The 15,393-nt window shown below is 32.8% G+C and overlaps 1 protein-coding gene across 7 annotated transcripts in view; it reads right to left on the bottom strand.

Moving 5' to 3' along the window:
* Nucleotides 1-15,246, bottom strand: part of LOC119831091 — an 86,928-nt gene extending 71,682 nt beyond the window's left edge. For all 7 annotated transcript variants that reach the window (XM_038354344.1, XM_038354342.1, XM_038354345.1 and 4 more), the window contains exons 1-2: nt 15,110-15,246; nt 14,717-14,905 (exon numbers count right to left, since the gene is read on the bottom strand). In XM_038354344.1, coding sequence (XP_038210272.1) covers nt 14,717-14,822 — 106 coding nt within the window. In that variant the 5' untranslated portion in view covers nt 14,823-14,905; nt 15,110-15,246. The remainder of the gene's footprint in view (nt 1-14,716; nt 14,906-15,109) is intronic.
* Between the last annotated feature and the right edge of the window lie 147 nt (nt 15,247-15,393).

Genomic DNA, 15,393 nt, shown 5'->3' with positions numbered 1-15,393 from the left:
AAAATTTAGAGAGGCATAAGATCTTATGCCTGTACAAATTGATTGCCGACTTTAAATTGGGAAGGGATTAATACAAGATTTGCGAGATGAATAAAGGAAAAGACTGGGAAGGGTAAGGAAAAGGATATGGGCCTCCGGCTCCCCCACTCACCGAACGAAATACAGCAGAATGCTATTTGACGCCGGTCTTCTGTGGGAATGTGGTACTTCCACGATGCGAGCTGCCCGATTCGTGCTGAAGCGTGCTCTATTACCACATACGTATACGTACGTACGTACATATAGCTTTACTTTTGATACAATATCATTGAAAGTATCTTATTTTAGTTTGAGGATAAAGAACGTGTTAACGGGTAAACTTTCTGAGTTTCTGTTTTGTTTCTTTGTTGGAGGCAATTGGTGTAGTGATCTTATTAAAAAAGTTGTTGCATTCGTAAATAGCGGTAACTTTATGGATAAACATGCTATTTAGAGTAGTTAGCGATTAACTTCTTCTATCGAAAAACATCCATTCAATTGTAACATTGTTTTGTATTTTATTACATCTTTTTTGTAACCCACTACTGGTATGTATTATAAAATTGTAACTTGAATTCTATACACGTCCATTATAATTCAAATGGATTTGATAATTTAATAAGACAAAATTGATCTGAAAAACAAACAATATGAAAAAAAAAAATAAGTCACATCCATCCTTCACTTCATATCCTGTATCCAAAGGTTGTCTGATAGAGATCGCTGCAGGCGATAAGATTTATTCCATTTGTGTCTGTTGTGTATGTAATGGTATAATATTAATTTAAATTTCAAAATAAATAAATAAATTTGAATAAAAACCACTTTTTGTGTAATAATGATATTTAATCTTTATTAAAGAAAAAATGAAGGCAAAATCTGACAACATATTTCTAATTATATAATAGCATCTTAAATTTGATGCTGCGACATTGATCTTTACTTAGTTAATTAATTAATTAATAGCGTCTCTTTATATTAGCTCAGTTCTATACATAAACTTCGCAGACGTCTTTGCAAACATCTAAGTATGAGTATATGGACTAATTTATAACTCATAGCTGAAATCATAATATTTCTTCATTAAGTTAAATTGCATATACCCATAATATGGATATTATCTATATTGAATTGATAATTAGGGCCTCCATATTGCTAATTTGCTTAGTAGTAAAGAGAGAATTCTCATGGGTGGTGCGTCATCAGGCGACCCACCAGGTAGTTCCATTGCCGACAAAGACACAAGAGAATATCACATTGTTAAATCTATAATCCTATCTTACTAATATTATAAATGCCAAAGATTATAAGGATACACATCCTTATAATCTTTAATTTAACACACACGTGTTTGTTACTCTTTCAGGCAAAAACTACTCAACCGATTGCAATGAAATTTGGTACGTAGACAGCTAGGCAACTGGAATAACATATAGGCAACTTTTTATCCCGTTATTCTTACGGGATCTGGACTTACGCGGGTGAAACCGCGGGGCGCAGCTAGTATTCTATATTACTGCATGGTAGGTGTAATTGTTTCTTAATGTTTCCGCGGACTCATTCTAATTTAAATATAATAAATTTATTGATAGCCGTCTCTGTAACTCCAGCTCCATTTGCTTGTGGTTTGTGTATGATTCATCTTTGATCACGTGTAAAGTTTCTCCTACCTCCTACTATTTATAATACTCTCGATAAGGCATACTAAGGAATAAACCTTAATGTCGCAATGAAGGGTCATATCGCTTTTGCAACGATAGCTGGCAAACAAACAAACCTATGTGCAAACATCAATACGAGCCTAAAAAGGGGTATATCCAGAACTAATAACACTTCGTAGGTAATTGAGCTTATGTTATATATAATATTTTATTCTCCGTGGAAGATATTATAAGAACTGCGATATTATTTGCTCGTGTAGAATATAGATCAGTGGCACGGATGTGAAATACGTGGATGTTATGCCTCCATAATTCCTTATACGAGATTTGAAACAGACGAAAGGTAGTGTTATAAAATATATGCGTACTATGATAAAAGTGTTGTACAAAGGACCATCAACATGTATTTCCAATTTACATTTAGAAGATTTATAACCTTTTCCTGTGCACTTTTTGGTGATTTTAGATCATGTAATTTTTTAATACATACGCATTAAAGAAAATTTGTATAACATCAAGAATATTTTATCACTTTACTATAATTTAATTATAAATTTATTGGTAGTTTGGTAAGTGAATTTATAAGTTTGCTACGTATATAAAGTTGAAGAGTTTGTTTCATTAAGCGCTCTTATCTTTTAAACTTCTGGTCCGATTTGAAAAATCGACATTTTGAGTCTATTTATGGAGGAAGGACGACGTGAGTGAAGTTGTGCGACAGAACCAGTAAATTAAAATACTCTAGAGAAAAGTATGGATATGTAATTTTGGGAACAACATAACGACAATATGCATATGAATTAAACAGAAAAGTAGTTTAAATAAACGATTTATTTTCCCTTAAACCTCCAAGATATTATGAAACTTTATTTTGTTTGCTAAGTTGTCGTTTAATGTTGGTATAACATTAGCTGCTATAATCAATCAATCTCTAATAACGCGTGCACAAAGCCTGTAACAGATCAGACAAGGCAATTAGGTTTCATATCAGATGACTAGCACTGATATCTATCGATATATGACTATTATCGAATATTATGAATTTTACGAATTTACTAGAAAAATATCCGATCTTTATTATAATACTAGCTGCGCCTTGCGGTTTCACCCGCGTAAGTCCGTATCCCGTTACAATATTGGGATAAAAAGTTGCCTATATGTTATTCCAGCTGTCTACGTACCAAATTTAATTGCAATCGGTCCAGTAGTTTTTGCGTAAAAGAGCAACAAACACACACACATCCTTACAAACTTTCGCATTTATAATATTAGTGGGATAGAAAGACAGATTTTTACCTTTAGAAACTCATGATGAGTTTTTTCTTTCAAACGATAATGTTAGACCGCTTTCGTAAGTACCTTCACCAGTAGAAAGTTATATGATATTTTATAGATGCCTCATATATGCTTTTTAAAGCAATTTTGTGATACATATTCTACTAAAAACTGTACTTGATCTGACTTTATACATCCACGTGGAAAAATGATGTCGTATACTACAGTAGTCTATTAATAAGTGATCCATAAATTTTGTAAGTGGATGATGTTTTAAAGTAATTTAATTGACATTGTTTTACTAAGAGGTGTTTCAATAAAGACGTAGAATAAATGAAGATAAAAATAATGCAACACGATATACAAACAAAACTTCCTCGTTGAAATGTTTTTATATATTCGGCATTTTTCATTCTTAAATTTAATGTGTTATTGACGTTATAGGTGAGTGCTTGTCAAACTCATAAGATTAAATTTTAATGCATTGAAAAGTTTTTAAGTAAGATTTTCTCCATGCTGATATTAAATAGAAATGTTTCTCTTGTATGTAGTAAATGATCTATTTATTTATTTTTTATTTGATTTATATCATATATGATCATTAATTTAATCAAAAGAAATAGCTGACAGCTTGTTTTGTGGATGTTAATATAATTAAAATACTAATACTCGTTAGTAATAAAGATAATAAGGTAATAGCACCATCAATTTTAATTAAGGTTTTCCTACGAGTAAAGGTATCTATATAAAAGTTACAATCCCAACCGAAGTTTTTTGCTAACTTTCATTTTACCGAAGAATTTTAGAAACATGAGGAAACGTATTTGTAAAATAAATGTATAATATAAAAATAGATATTCGTAAAATTTAGTAAAATAGTAAATTTAGTAAAATAGTAAATTTAGTAAAATAATTTAGTAAAATAGTAGTAGTTTAGTAAATAGTAAATGCCTTCATATAATGTCATAAATACAATGTAGGGATATTTGACAATGTTTTCTGAAGCAATCATCATTATACTATTAAAAACATAAAAATACAAGAGGTTATTTTCGATTTATAGTAAAATATATCTTATTTCTCAAGTCCACTTACGACTATAATCCAATTGAATTATTTGGACGAATTCAATCGAATTTCGCTTAAACACAATGTATGTTATATGAACGTATTCTCATGAGTGTAGTAAGTGGTATATTGCTGGTTTTATACAGCTCCTTGGAGAATTCTAAGGACGTTGCCGCCGGTTACCAAACGGCTTAAATAAAAAATGTAACCTCGCATTGTATATAAATCAAGCGTTGTTACCTTTGTAAAGTTACTTCGCAACCCCCGTAGAATACCGATTACGTCGAGTTAGATTACGAACTTTCGAACGAAGTTTTGTTTTTCTTATTGCAATGTTTGCAATGCTGGATGAATTTTATATTCCTCCACTGTATTGTTAGCATGATTTGCTTTAGAATTTATTGAAAGAGGTCAATTACAAAACAACCTAAAAACTTGGGCAAAATGTGCTTATAATAGTGTTGTTTAAAATACGATTTCATTGTTTAATACATAATTTCTCACATCAATACGAATGTGCATTTTCACAGTTTTATTTCAATGCAACAAAAGACCACCAAAACTGTCTTGGAGTGAAGTTAAGGTCTATATCTATCTGATTAGTAGGTAGCTGAAACATTACATCAATTTGATCAATCAATTGACAATTGAATCTAAAAAAAAACATTCTCTAATATACGATGATTTTAAAATACGAGGAATGTAATAAATAAAAATTCCGCTTATTTATAACATTCCTCGTATTTGAGAGATCATCTTTAAATATTCGTACAAAATTCTCCAAATCAAAATTTTTCTTCAGCTTAGCAAACTCTTTATAGGGTATAAAAATATGAAAATCAATACCATCATTTAATGTATCGATAAGAGCTGTAAGCTGAAGTCGTAGGATTGAGCGGCGTGGGCTTGCATAAAGAGTTTAAAGACCTATTAAATCATTCTCATTACGCCCTAGCATCTCAGAAAATGTTTTCTTGCTCATTACTAAAAGCATCATTTTAAAATAATTACTCCTTTTTTAATCTATCACTATTCTACTTGATAATATAAAATGTACATTCACAAATAAATAATCGTTCCTGATAAATCTAGATGATTATTTAATTTTTTTTTTGTATAGAATTAATCCAAGAATTTTACAGGAATTGAGCGTGTATTTCTTAGTTAAATATTTCTTAATCATAATACATTGTGCTACCAAAACATGATACATAAGGAGTTACGTGTTTATTTAACATATTAAAATTTTAATTACCGTGTAAGCTTACGCTGCGTGTTGTTGTTGAATCTAACTTCATATCTAAGTCGATATATAATCACGTTATTAAAGAATTAATTATGCTTTTGCGTAAAGGATGAAAATAAATTTTTAGCCGTAATATAGATGAAAGACTTAATCTTAGTTGGCATTTTTGACCAAAATCATGTTGAAATTAAAACATTAATGAATAATATAGTAATTTTAGTTTCGAATGGTGATGTAGGTACTCAATTACACGTAACAGGGCTAAGCCTGAAATTAACGGATTAATAGCTATTAGATCAGTTTAGACAATTAGTTGGTGACGGTAATTACCGTCCCAAAAAATACATATTAACCGGTTTGTTAAGTTATTCTTATTCCTTCAATCTTTTCTTACTATCCTTAACATTAATAAAAACATTGTTTTGAAAAATACATAAAAAATAGAACTAAATCGATCATGACGCGGGATTGGAACCCACGTCTTTCGCCGTGCCGTGGCAACGCCTGCCCTCAGCCATCCATGTCGATGAGGTGATGTTAGAGGTCAGGCGTTGCCACGGTACGACCAAAGAAGTGGGTGCAAATCCCGCCTCATGATCGATTCTTTAATGTATAAAGCATTTAATGCTCTCAAACTAAACATAAAATACAAAATGATTATATTAATTTTTTATCAAATGAAATGAAACATCCAAATGACAAATTCTTTAGCAAAACGTGACATAAAGTTAACAAAAACACGTAGCTGTAAATGTACTTTAGCTCTCAAAAATGTCCGAAGAAAAGGATAATATCCTTCGGGGATGACAAAGTTCAGAGTTAAGAATAGTTGGTGAGCTTTATTGCATTAAGTTTGGCTCCAACTCGCTGAGTGAGAAGACGTGTCCCAGTCAAGGGTAAAATCAATTGTAAAGGGTTTATCTCCGTTAGGACGTAACTAATGTAGTTCGTGGCTATAGCATCCTATATACATTTCCACTTAAATACGATATAAATGCTTATCGAAGTATGACACCTAAATCAAAACTCAATTTTCGTGACAATTGTAAGTAGGTATGCTCTGAAAAAATCGGTTGTCAATTAATACATTTTCAACGTCTATAAAGTTGCTATTGCTGTTTATATAAGGGTTCCATTCACCCTTAAAGTACAATACTACTAGAAAACAAATGCCTTGACTTATAAAGGGATCATAATTAGCCTATCATATGTCTATTGATATAGTATAGTAAAGATAAATATAATTCATATCCAAGATTATCCTTGTATCCATGTAAGTCCCACAATATAATATTTAAATTGGGCCAGAATTAAGCAACAAAATTTACGAGCTATTAAATCCGTCATAAAGTTTAAAGAATATTTTGTTAACTGGATGAAAAATCCCGCACCGACGAGGATGAAGACTTTAAATATAATTTCATTTGTTTCGTTTCCAGTAACGAGGTTCCTCGCTTGGAACACAGTTTTAACAAGTTTAATTGAAGCAAGGTTTATCTACTCTTTGAAATCGTGTCTTTTGAATCAGAATTCAATTATAGATGGCATTTTATCAAGTTATTTTACCGCAACTGTTCTTCGTCACCGGGATATTCGATGATTGATTTTATAATCTGTCGATCAGTTGAATTTCTATAGCCCATACAAAAACTTCAAAAAAGAATGCGTCTTTAATCCTTTTGTTTTATTTATTCATAATTTCCTTTATTAATGTACCGTATATTTATATGATAATAATAAATTAATGAGAGTATTAATGTTATTATTACTTATTATATTTATTTGCGGGGAGTATTTATGTGTTAATAGAGGTCTTATTTTTAATTTATTGGACGGGCTTTTAACTGTTTTTTCACACCTTTGTATTTAGTACCATACAGCCACACCTATGGGTTATTAAGATTATGTAAATCAAGCAGTTACGTGCTTTCTGATATGCCCTCATGTATGTGAATGAGTAATGTTCTCCTTCATAGCTCATTTCATAGGAACCAAATTTGATTCTAACACATATAAGCACTTGAAGCACAAATGCCACGTCAATATTTGGGGGTTGTTTTGGGACTCGGGGCTCCTTACTCACCGTGCGAAACGCGGTAGCATTCTGTTAATATGCCATTATTTCAAGGCGGTTTCTGTAGCATATGGTAACTTCCCCGGTGCGAGCTTGAAGCCAATTCGTGCCGAAGTAATGCTCGACTCCCACTTCCAAAATCTCTATACTTCCTTTATACTAATCTTTAAAATAATTAAAAACATCTTCATATTTATTTCTAAACTTAATAAATTTCATGTAAGTAGAAAAGACTTTTAAAAAGCAATTATATTACATAGTTACAAAGAGAAATATTACGAGCATATCCGCTTAATCCCTGGGTTCAAGAAACAGAGTATACCTGAGCGAATTGGAGATTGTATATATCGGAGAAATTCGCATCCTAAGACGTTCTGAAGTAGTTTACATTGCTAAAGACCTATACACTCCACTATATTGCATAGCCGTCTTGGGTTTTGCGGCTAAAGTTATCCTCAGGTTCAGAGAATTCTACATGATGTTGTAGAACCTATGTTGATAGCTTCCTTTCGGCCATCACACGTGATACGAACTATTAAGCAGTAGCGTTCTTAGTACAAAGTTTGTTGATTATAAACTAATTCACAGAAAACCACTAAGCACTCCTTAGCTGTGAGCTATGTATTTAGTAAGTCAAGTGTTTAGAAAGGATTTCAAAGGGGTTATTATTGAACACATACAACCTTTGAATATTTTACACCAAGTATAGTCTAGGATTGTCTGAAATGATAAATGAAAAAATTTAAACACAAAAACGAGTTTTATCTATGCAAATGTTGTATGATTTTATGCAAATAGTGCAGTAACATTATTCAAATATATAAATTACCAATTACGAATTTACATTAGTATACTTCCACTGTTTAAAGCAAATAAAATACATGAATTCAACAACTGATAAGATGGAGCCTCCGAAGCACAGTCCAAAACAATTTCCAATAGCGACCACCAAATCTAACGTAGTACGCGCTACTTGTCTGGTCACTCTTTCAAATGGTCGATTACCTAAAGTAAAAGTAATCGAACCAATCCCGTCTCCGGAGCGAACTTTTTTAGCTATGACGTTATAATCCGGTTCAGTGCAAGAAGACAAACAGTCGCACTCAAGACCAGTATCGTTAACACCAGGGACTTTTAATTTTTTAATCCTATCGTAATGTTTTGTCAGACACTGTAATCCCTCTAAATCACAATACTGATCCTTAAATGCAGCGGGTGATAAATGCGATGTACAATCGCAAAGTCTCAACTGTTCTTCAATACGGCATTGTATAATACATACAGAATAGCTATAGTATCCGAAGCCACGGAAATTGCTAGGCACTTCGTCCGGAAATCTGCATTGCCTTACGTTTGGCACGGTCAAACTAACTTCGGGCTCATTTTCTATATCTGCTATTGAAAATAGGATGGCTGCTTCCATTCCATACTCAACCGAAATTCTTCTATCTTGTTCCATATTCCAGAACGGCACGTCTTCATGCGAATGCAGGAATGCTTCATAATCCTGCGAAAGTGCGACGGTAAGACTACCTAAGTCTCGTCGATCCGATGACGCGACATAATATGAAAATTTCTGCTCGCGAAATTGTATATTATTTATCGAGAAACAGACGCCGTATTCTGTCTCAATGGCCTTAAAATGTTGGCAACAATTCATCGGTTTATTATCCCATGTGCAGCTAATAAAAAGATCTTTGCACTCAGAACGATAAACAGAAGTTAAGCGGGTAAAGTCAATAGAGCATTCAGTTTTATTTTCACACGTGGAAATACAGCTCGGGCAATCGCCGCGAAAGAAAACAATATCTTTGATGTGATGCATATTCTTTGCATTTTCTTCATCCATTGTTGTTGCTTTCGTTAATAATTTTTCGATAGTTCCAATTTCGCATATTGTAATCGAAGGGAATGTTGTGTTCCAATCAAGATAATCCGTGCGGGTCGCAAAACGTATTGTATCTTCTTGGTAAGTTGAAATGTATTTGTATATAGAAGCTACCGCCGCAATCCAAACATTAACATAAATTATGAAGTATATAAATCTATATGTGAAATGAACGTCCGTACGAGTAAGATAACTTGGACCGTGCACTGAGAGATTGCGACACGTATATTTTAATCGAGGAAAAAGAACTTTGATTTTGTTCTTTAATCTCTTCATGACGTCTATTATGTTTTATATTTCAAGGGAAAATGTGAAAATCACAATGATGTGTTGTAATTACATCTTGGTAATTTAGGGTTATCAATATTCAAATAATGAAGTCCATTAGGACAAATTAACTAATTGTAGGTTGACAAAGCATTACATACAGATATAAAGGTTTGATAAGAATGCTATTAGGTATAACTCTGATAACTACACTAAACTACGACAAAAGGAAAACGCTTTTAGAAACAGTAGTCGTTTTGAGACGAGAAGTTAAACTTATAATATTTCCAATCGACACTTCGTTAAGTAATATGAAAAAAAATTGAAATTTAAAAGAAATTTCGAATGGATTTGTAAATAAGTCATGCTTTTTGTGGTTTGTACCTATACAATATAAATATTCAGTTGGTTAGCGTGCCACCTTTGCTAATTTAATATCTACAGGAACTATATATATTGGATTAGCGAATTTAATGTGTATAACAATCTAAATTATAATAGAGCTAAAAAAATGTTCGTTTTGTCGGTGAATTTTTTGTTTTGTCTTGTATTTACATAGACAAATAAAAAAAGGTGTCAACGTGTGAAATGTTTTTTTGAAAATAATTTATAGAAAAGCTTTTGAATAAATAATGTTACGATAAAGAGAATGACACAATAGAATTGTAGAGGTGATCTAAAGTTAACATGTTATCGTTGATAGAAATAAAAAACGAGGTTAATTTAATATATCTGTGTGTTTTTATCCCTAACACAGTCGCTTTATAAATATACAATAAGGATTAATTATTTAAAATTCAAATGGCTATTGGAAATGCTAATATAAATTGCGCTAACGAATATTCTTGGAGAGCAGTTATGAATTTTAAGTTGACAGTTCAGAATATCTATTTATCATAGTAATCGTAAAGAAACGTCAAAATTCCTGAGTGCATGTTTTGTCGATTACCCGTAGAAGAATTTGTAATATAGATATGTGTGGGTAATTTTAGTATAATTTTATTGCATCCTGTTACTCATCAAAGTAAAATAATAATTTTATTCTAGAATATACTAATAGCATATATTCAGGCGGCGATAATTTAATAGTGATACAGGTAATGTATACCATTTGAATAAGAATGAATCCATAAACCGAAATTTTCCCGAGTTTTATACTCTTACAATCAGTTAATTTTTTTTTTCAAAATGTAACAATTATCGCGCAAAAGACTTTCTTAACAATTTATAGCAGTGTCAGATATTTTTAGAGGATTCTAGTACTTATAAAAATAAAGTATCATGAAATATTAAAACATACTGACATAGAAACTCAAACATCAATCACAATCACTTTTGAATCATCATAATACAGTTTTAACATTTACCACCGGTTCGGAAAGCAGTTTCTTCAGGAAAGAGCCGGCAAGAAACCCCGTAGTTACTCTTTTGCAATCATGTGAATATTACAATAATATGATAATAGTATTGTATTAAAATAACAACTATATACTCTCACTGGCCCTTACTTGAAATAAAAAGTGTTTGTCTATGTGTCCGTTTGTTTGTTTAAAAGACAAACACATCGAAACAGTTCGATTCTACAGTATGATTTTTGTGTCTTAATATAGTTAGATGGCTACATCGTTACATAGCCTACTTTTTACCGCAGTGAAACATCTTATTACCTTGGGAATTCGTTAGACTACGGGGGCAAAACCGCGGGCGGAAAGCTAGTATCCAATAATGTATTTCCAGATATTTCCTCCCAGCACCCTAGCCGGTAATGGGTATTGAATTGATTAATAGAAATCGGTCCGTTCACAATTTAAAATGAATAATTAAAACAGACGCTAAACGAAAACTTTATGATTAGTTTGGGTTGTTTGAGATTTGAATAATTAAATGACCCAATTTGGTTGCGTTTCCCTTCGGGGTACATGGATAGCCCCCTGGGAATACATCTACGACATTTATTGAAAATGATATCTGGTATTGTTTGAAATTTTAACTTTTGGTGCTTACGTTACTTTGAAGTTAGATGTTAACAATGATAATTTAAGAAGCTGTGTTTATTATGATATTTAACTACTACACCCTTAAAGAAAATACAGCAGGAAATATAAACGAAAACAAGTCTTCACCATATATATATAGTATACGATATATCTTTCAGTAAATTACAAAATTGATTACGCTGTAATGTGACAAATTTATATAAACAGACAATCAACTGATGTAAAGCGAATAAAATTTAATTATATAAAAAGGAAAGACATCAAACGAGTTATGTGGAAAAGGTATGGTAATGTCTTAACATCCCAGTAATTTGGTCCGTTGCACAGCGATCACGCATGAACTGCGTTGCGTGCTTAGAAAGTTTTCACTCAGTGAGTTGTCGATAATTAATTCGTATATTACATGGTGATTGAATGAATTCTGTCTAAATCAAATATGCATAAATGGTTTAAGCTTACTATTAGGACACGTTTAGGAGTTCTATATAAAATGTTTTAAATCCTTGTAAAGGAGTTTATTTTAGCTGATATAATCGAAAATGGATGACTTTTTATTTGACATTTTATTTTGTATGTTGTAGTCGAGCACGCTTCGGCACAAATTGGACCAGCTCGCACCGGGGAAGTAACCCCCACAGAAGATCGGCGTGAAATACCCTACTGCTGTAATTCGTTCGGTGAGTGGGGGAACTGGCGGCCCATATCTTTTATCTTACCTTGCCAGTAGTCCTTCTATTCCTTTCCCTTAATCCTCTCCTCAATCCTTACTTAACCCCTTACAAATTTGGGGTCGGCAATCCATTTGTAGAGGCGTAAGGACTGCAATCGACCTACTACGGCTCCCCAAATGTTCATGGGCGGTGTTAGCGCTTGCCATCAGGCGATCCACCAACTCCATTGCCAACGATAACATATAAAAAACATTGTAAAATGTTCATTGAAATATAAACGCTAAATATTTCCTAATTTAGCAAGAATGGAGAAGAAAGTTGGGCAGCATTTGTGTCCCTGACAGAACTTCACGGCGAAAGAAAGTCTTCAGCGCAGAAAAGAATTAAGATCTCAGTTGTTTCGCGTATATTATTACTAATATTTTTAAAAATCATCAAAGAACCCAATACATCCTCCATGTGCTTGACTTAGGGACCAAATCAGGGTTTCGGTGATGTGTTTCTGATCATTTCTCTATTTATATCTTTGAAATAGATTTCTTTCTAAAAGGAGGATAACAAAAGTACTCCCTATCCTGCTATAATGTAAGTACGTCAATATCAATTTATAAGTTCGCCGGTGTATTGGGAATAGCTCGAATATGGGAATCGAGTAGTGAAACAAAAAAACTAAAAAAAGTATTTCTTGCGCTTATAACAATTATATAAACATCTATTTCGCCCTTATTTTTATCCTCATTTTATAAACCCGTTCGAATATTAGAAAATATAAAAATAGCTTAATCTCTTTGTTTACGTTCGTTTTGTAAAAAAATAAAATATCGTTTAAAACACGACAAAGATTACATGACTATGCGATTATGTAAAAATGAAGATGCTAAAACTTCGTAACATAATATTTCAGAGAATGTTATTCTTGTACGCAAATAAACCGAAAGCGGATTCGCCTGATTGTTAATAAGGATGACAAACAATATTCTATTACTTTTACAAAGGTAGCATGAGGGAAGCAAACGTTTGTTTTATGGCCTTCGAAAGGAAGCACGTTCTGAGTCATATTTTATGTGCCTTTATCATGAATTTTGTATCATACATTTCACAATTTTTATTCGTTTTGGTGGAAAATGTTTTGGTAACCATAGTATCATTATTGTTTTACCAGCTGCGCCCCCGGTTTCACCTGCGTAAGTCCGTATCCCGTAGGAATATCAGGATAAAAAGTTGCCTATATGTTATTCCAGTTGTCCAGCTGTCTACGCACCAAATTTCATTGCAATCAATTCAGTAGTCTTTGCGTGAAAGAGAAACAAACACACACACGTATCCTTACAAACTTTCGCATTTATGATATTAGTAGTAGGATAGGATTATAAACTAGCTTCCTGCCGCAGCTTTTCTCGTGTAGGATAAGATAGACAGTCCCGGGAGTTTCCTGTATAGTTCCCGTTGCTGTTGGCATTTCCGGATAGAAAATGTCCTATGTTCTTTCCTCTCATCTCTCTTTTTAAATGTTATCCAAATCGGTTCAGTTGTTTAGACGGGAAGACAAAACAGACAGAGTTACTTTTTCGAATTTATAATTGGGGACGTATTTTTAAAAATTGAGAAAAAAAGGTTTTTGTCAATTTTTAGTTACCTAACTACTTGTGTGCGTAATTAATAAACAAAAGGAATAAAAAGCTACAAGTAATTTGCATGATATACATTTGATAATTATTCGTATTAAATAAGTTCGTAATTTGTCAAAAAAATATACAAATAGGTAACGGTGAAAACCTGTATAGTACGCAGCATTCTCTTGCGGTAACCTAATCCCGTGCAAACCTCGATTGCGGTGGATTCTAAATTGCATTGCTGAAACGAGATTTCACCAACAAATGGACCAGAATCATATCACATGTCATGTTTTTTTTTAAACCATGAAATTTACTAAGAAATCTGTATTTTTTTTTTTATAAATTCCGCACATTTTTTAACGCTGATTCTACATAATATATAATATTTTGTTGCCGTGGGTTAACTTTAGTTATTTTCTATTGTTGTGTTTCGACGTAATGGTACGGAACAAATAAATCACTGTCTTTATATAATTGCCGTGTTTCTTGCAAAAGACAATTTGAATAATTATAGTTCTATTAACAGAAAACTGGCGGTTTTATTGATGGGCGCACTGACGTAGTGAAAGACGCAATTTTTTTTATAAAAGATTTTTATATCTACACTATTTCATTCAAGTTACATAAGCCACGTAGTATTTCTAAGAATGTACGTAAAAACAATATGCGAAAATATTTTTAAACAACATATTTTTATCCAGTGTATATTATAGTCTAGAAATTTACCTTTCAAAGAGTGTCCTTAATGAGCTGCGAGCTAATGATGAATAACTGAATAGCACGAAGACGTGTCTGCGAGGTATTGTTTAAAAATAATACGGAGAGGAATTAAACATGGAATAGGTGATTTGCCTGATACTACGAATGCTTTAACGTTAATTTGTAAGAAGATAATAGAATATTTAAAATCACATAAAAATGATTTGAATATTTACCTGTTTTAACTAATTTAAAAGTGACTTGTTGTTGATTTTTCAATTGTTCATTATGTGATGGATGAGTCAGCTCTCGGAGAGCCATTTCCAAAGACGGCTGTTGCATCTTGACTGGTGGCGGCGCAGGAGGTTCTTTTGACCGGCTTAATTTGCGAAAAAAGCTGACTTTTTTCGGTTTTGAGTTAGTGCCTGCAAGTAAATAATAATTTAACGTTGCAATAATTTTATTTTTTTGTAAATAAATGTACATATAACGCATATTATAAAAAACACACCCAAAACATATTAAGCATCTTGTTATTGTTTGCAAAGTACCATGCACGATGAATTTACACACTCGTGATCGATTAGTCGATGAAGGTTGCATTCAAACCCAAACGCTTGTTCATAAACCTTCGAATGACGATCGTTGAGTCGGTGGCGTTGACTGCGGGCTATGCACTGGTGAGCAGTTAGCCGTTGGTTCTGATTGAGGTCTGGGAGGGAGTAAACTAAGGGAGGAGGTGGAGGGAGAAGGAAAATGGGGAGCAGATACATCAGACCGCCGGTCTGGCTCAGGAGTCGTTACTCGAATATTGGCACAAAACTCCGGGGTGCTTGCAACTTCGAACAATGCATCGAAGTCTCGATCGAAAATGTTCTTTCGGGAGAAAGCTGGAGTCGGTAGCGGTGCGGGT

This window comes from Zerene cesonia, chromosome 13 (genome assembly GCF_012273895.1).
Source record: "Zerene cesonia ecotype Mississippi chromosome 13, Zerene_cesonia_1.1, whole genome shotgun sequence".
Lineage (NCBI taxonomy): Eukaryota > Metazoa > Arthropoda > Insecta > Lepidoptera > Pieridae > Zerene > Zerene cesonia.
This window is presented reverse-complemented; position numbering and strand designations above follow the sequence as displayed.